This window comes from Adiantum capillus-veneris, chromosome 1, assembly GCF_014529385.1.
Source record: "Adiantum capillus-veneris isolate H3 chromosome 1, ASM1452938v2, whole genome shotgun sequence".
Taxonomy (NCBI): Eukaryota; Viridiplantae; Streptophyta; class Polypodiopsida; order Polypodiales; family Pteridaceae; genus Adiantum; species Adiantum capillus-veneris.
The window spans coordinates 78,318,271-78,323,320 of record NC_140931.1 but is presented as its reverse complement, the minus strand read 5'-3'; the positions used below and the strand labels follow the sequence as shown (position 1 = coordinate 78,323,320).

General features: G+C 45.1%; 1 protein-coding gene across 1 annotated transcript; it reads left to right on the top strand.

The window, feature by feature from the left end:
* The first annotated feature begins 534 nt into the window (after window positions 1-534).
* Window positions 535-4,423, top strand: LOC147465020 (uncharacterized). Its single transcript, XM_086527668.1, has 5 exons — window positions 535-794; window positions 876-1,020; window positions 1,495-1,641; window positions 2,606-2,677; window positions 4,403-4,423. Exons 1-5 carry the CDS (start codon window positions 535-537, stop codon window positions 4,421-4,423), a joined length of 645 nt encoding a protein of 214 aa, XP_086383794.1.
* The last annotated feature ends 627 nt before the right edge of the window (window positions 4,424-5,050 follow it).

Genomic DNA, 5,050 nt, shown 5'->3' with positions numbered 1-5,050 from the left:
AACTCTCTCTATCTCTCTCTCTCTCCCTCTAGCAGAAACTATGGAACTAAAAGAGGCAAAGGGGTTTTGCCCGCTACATGCATTGCCATGTACACCTGGGAGTGCACGTATGTGTCTACCCATATAGGATTTGACCAATAAAGACAAGATTTTGACCCGGTGGTCCTGATCTCCATACACCTCTAGACCGAGGTGTACAGAGATTGGGCAAGACTAGAGAATGCGAGGTAGTTTACATTGTGAGGAGTATATATATTAAAACAACATTCATAATCATTGTAGATGGCAACGTCATCAACTAACATGGAGGAAAAGATTGCATGCTCGTGCACGCTCTACAAGTATCAAATCCTACGCAAGCGTAGGATATGTAATGAGCATGTGCACAAGTACAGAGAGTTTGCTAGAGAAACCGTACAAAATCTACGATACGACTCCTACGGAACGGGCATTGATTTTTGCGACATAGCACCTACATCTGAGAGAGAGAGAAAAAGGATAATGCGTGAAGGTCCGACCAATATAGAGCCAAGGATGGAAGCAGAAAAGGGCTTACAGGCAGAAGACGACGGCATGGAGGAGATGCTGGATGCCGTCTTCCTGACAAGCGAGGAGAACGCTAACGAAGCAGCACCAGAAGCCATGCGCCTATCTCTTGAAGACATGTTGAGGAAGTTGGCACGTCAACCAATCTATGAAGGTGCCAAAATATCTGTCCTTTGTACTTGTCTGGCATTTTTTAATCTTCAATCAGTGTACGGGTTGTCAGATGCAAGCGTCACTGCTTTGTTTAGGTACGTAATTTACAAAAAAGATTTTTCGATTGCAACAATGACGTGCTTGGACCACTTTTTAATTTAATGTGGCTTAAACAGGTTGTTGTGTGAGCAACTTCTCCCGGCTGGCAATGAAATGCCCCCGTCCAGGCCAGACGCAAAGCAACTATTGACCTCAGTTGGCTTGGACTACAACAAGATTCATGCATGTTCAAATGATTGCATTCTTTTTCGCAATGAATTTGCAGATTGTCTGTCGTGTCCTAAGTACGGAGCAATGCGCTACAAACAAGATGCAGTTGGCGATACAGTGCCAGCTAAAGTGTTGCCGCATTTCCCTATTATTCCTAGGATAAAAAGCATGTTTCATTGTGGTTCCATTGCAAAGTTGATGCGGTGGCATTCTACGAATAGATCCACTGACGCAACATTTAGGGTGCCCGCTGATTCAAAGGATTGGAGGCACATTGAAGATACCTGGCCACATTTTAAGAGTGAACCACACAATTTGCATTTGGGCATGGTAATGAATGGAGTCAATACATTTGGCTTGAGAAGCTCGTCATGGAGCACTTGGCCTGTGTGCCTTATCAATTACAACCTCCCGTCGTGGCTTGCCATCAAGAAGGGTCATTTGATATTAAGCTTGATTGTACCTGGTAAGTTCAAGGCAAAAAACATGGATGTTTATCTAGCTCCACTAGTCGACGAGCTCTAGGAGTTATGGCATGGGATCGACATAGCAGATGCAGTTGAACCAGTAGGACAACAGTATGCAAGGATCCATGGACTGAAATTGCACGACTGGCATAAGTTCTTGCAATTCATTCTTTCAATTGCGATCAAGGGGTGTTTAACAGAGGAAGTGCAGACTTGCATATACAAGATTTCAGAGCTAGTGCGGTGGATCTCTTCCAAGGAAATACGGGAGGAGTATATTGCAGTCGCAAGGACTAACGCCATTGAGGCAGTTTGCATGATTGAGAAGTATCTACCCACGAGCTACCTAACTATCCAAATGCACTTGCTCGTCCATGTAGTAGATGAGGTTGTAGTGGCCAGTACAGTCCACAGCCATTGGATGTTCTTTCTAGAGTGGTTCACGAAAACACTTAAGGGTTTTTTTCGCCAAAAAGCGCGTCCAAAGGGGAGCATGGTAGAAGGATGGCTGGTGCAAGAGTCTCTTGTCTTGACGACCGAATTTCTATCAGTTTCTGACCCAAAAATGCCTCGACTGTGGAGCGATGAGGAGGATGCAAGACTGGTGGGAGAGGATCCGCAAGGGCAAGGGGTGTCGAAGAAAATGAACGACCATGCGAGAAAAGATCATGAAGTTCTGTATACTAAATTCATAGCCGATGAAAAAATGTCTTGAAAGGTACGAAGAAGAGAAAGAGAGACGCAATAGGGAGCGACACGATTTCAGGCGAAGCCGAACGACTAGAGGCTTACCCTTGCCACACTATCTCGCTCCTCTACCTGAATTCCCTAAAATGGCATGGTTGGACAAGACAGTGAGAGCAGCTCGAGAGATGGGAGAACCCATATCTCTAGAAGAGGAAGAGATGGCTATTGGATGTGACTAAAATTATCATACATACATGGCACTGTGGTTGCATGGAAAGCATTTCAGAACACAACAAATTGACAACAAAAGAAACACGTTTGACAGTGGGGTAATGGTTAGTTTCATGCAAAAGAGCAGGGCCAGTGCCAGAGACACAAATGAGAGCACTAGCAACGTGGATTACTGTGGTCTGGTGTCAGATATCCTGAAAGTCAGCTTTAGGCAGTTTGAGATGTTTTTGTTGGATGTGAATTGGTTCAAGGTGATTACTTCTGGTCACAATGCAATGGTACGCAGAGATGAAAACAAGCTTGTGAAAATAGATTCTACAAAGGTTTGGACAGATGCGAGCGACACATTTTCTCTCCCCGAAAATTGCGAGCAAGTGGTCTTTGTACTGGACCCAAGAGAGCGACAATGGTGGTTTGTGGTTCAGGTTGCTCCAAGAAATAAACAAGTATTTGAAGGGCAAGAGCTCCTGGAGGAAAGTCGTTCAGACGACGTAGATACTACTGTGACATTAGATGAGATGGACGAAGGTATGGCAGAGGAAGTTGATAGATATACGAGGGATGACGCAGACGAGGCAGAATTGACACTTGTATAGATGAAGATGCAATGGATGAAGACAATCTGCCAGAACGAGTTGGGGTAGAGTTATGTCTGCAATTAGAGATAGACAATGATACGGTGCAAGATCTTATCGATAATGCCTCACTCGTCAAGGACTAGGCCTGTAAGTGTTTGTGTGAAGAAGTTGATTTAAAATTAAGCTTAAAGTTAATTGAAACAAAGGTGTTTTGATGCTTTATTTTACTTTCTTTGTGCAGGACTTTAGTATGGCAGACCAGTTTCCAAATCCCGCTTCTATGAGTGTAGATGAATTTATGGGCTTCGTCACACGGATGACGCCTAGTCAGATGGCAGAGGCTTCTCAATACTTGGTAGCCAGAGGCACGGGTACTACGCCTTCGGGCTTCACACCCGAGGGTCCGACGTCTATGGGGGAGACACCTATGGGGGGGGACGCCTATGGGGGAAGGGACGCCTATGGGGGGGGGGGGGGGGGGGGACGCCTACGGGTACGATGCTTGTGAAGTCTCCCATCATGGCTGCTTCGACACCTAGGGGTGCGGTAGAGGCGGGTACATCCTCATCTCTGTAGCACAGGCGCACTCGCCGATCTCGGCGATCGTCAGATGGAGGTGGTGGTTACTGTGGAGGAGGGTCCACAGATGCTTCGACCCCTCTCCGCTCACGACCCCCGTCCTACCCATGCACACCTCTTGGCACACCTCGAACACCTTGGGGGACACACGATCCTAGTGCCTCCAAGCTCTATACTGTACGGGCAGATGGTTCTGCTGACATGGATAGAGTGGAGACTGAGATGAGACAACGGATTCGCCAGCTCGCGGAGCTGTAAATTTTTACCAACATTCTAAGGCCTTGGCCTGACCAGGATGAGGACAAAGTCAGTTTTATAGTGGAGACCATCATGAGAGAGTACCAGCCTGCTCCGGGTTCAAAGGCTGTTCCGAGGAGGTGGATCAAGGGTGTTGCACGGGACACCGTGAAACATAGACAAGATGCAACTCGGCAGGCTTTCAGGACCGGCTCGCCGAAGCCTTCGAGCATCCCACACGAGACGTGGCAACAGATCAAGGAGGATAAGCGAACAGCGGACACGCGGTTCAGACAATAGCGTCAAGCTGCCCAGATACGACAGATGACCAGGAGGACATCTCACAATCCAATCCTAGCTATGGCGTTTTTTTAAACGTGATGAATCATGTATTCTTATTACTTTGAATTTTGCATAAACGCAGAATCTTGGGATGCACCGAGCACCGGCACGCCAGGAGGAGACAGATGGATATCGCAGAGGTATCTATGAAGTATTGAATGATCTTGATGCTTCAGGAGAGCCTGTAGACTTGGAGGCCTTGGAGTCTCACTGATTGATTGAGGTGAGGCGTTAATATGTGTGAGTTGATTTAATTAAATAAGTATATGTGAAGTAATATCAATACTAATTTTGTGACTTGTCCTTGTGCAGGTTGTGATGCCTAATCATTAGTGGATTTCATATATATTCTTTGTGAGACACAGACATGCTTCTGTTCTCTTTTTTGTATAGACATATATGGTTATGGTTATTGTCATTGTCATTGTATAGACATGGTAATTTCTCCTATTCTTGTATAGACATGGTTATAGTTATGTTTAACTTTTTGATTATGCTTATGGTTATTGTTTTGTTTATGGTTATGGTTATCTGCATTATGGTTTTGATCAATATGGTTATGGACGGTTATGGTTTTTATTTGGTTATGGTTTTTATTTGGTTATGGTTTTGCACAAATTAAGTTCGTTATGGTTATGGTTTTAAGTTAATACGGTTATGGTTTTGCACAAAGTTCATTTCATTTCTTTCATTGGCCTTAAATCTCATGTGAGATCCTACATGGATAGCATGTAGGAGGCCTATACATGATATGGTTTTTTTTTTAAAGTTTATGTAAAAACGAAGGAAACTCTGCCGAAATTTTTGCGGGAGCATGGTTGATTTTGGTGCTGCTCGCTTTCTTGGGCAGAGGACAGGCAGCCTGGCTGTGGCTGTGTCCATCTTTTCACTAGGCACAGGCCAGGCTGCCTGTCCTCTGCCTAAGAATTTTTTTTTCTGTTATTGTCGTCGCTAGGCCCG

Excerpts from the sequence above, each read along its gene's own strand:
- LOC147465020 (XM_086527668.1), top strand. The coding sequence starts at position 535 with ATGGAAGCAGAAAAGGGCTTACAGGCAGAAGACGACGGCATGGAGGAG. Across the intron at positions 795-875 it reads AGCGTCACTGCTTTGTTTAG|GTTGTTGTGTGAGCAACTTC; the intron begins GTACGTAATTTA and ends TGGCTTAAACAG. Across the intron at positions 2,678-4,402 it reads TGAAAATAGATTCTACAAAG|GTTGTGATGCCTAATCATTA; the intron begins GTTTGGACAGAT and ends GTCCTTGTGCAG.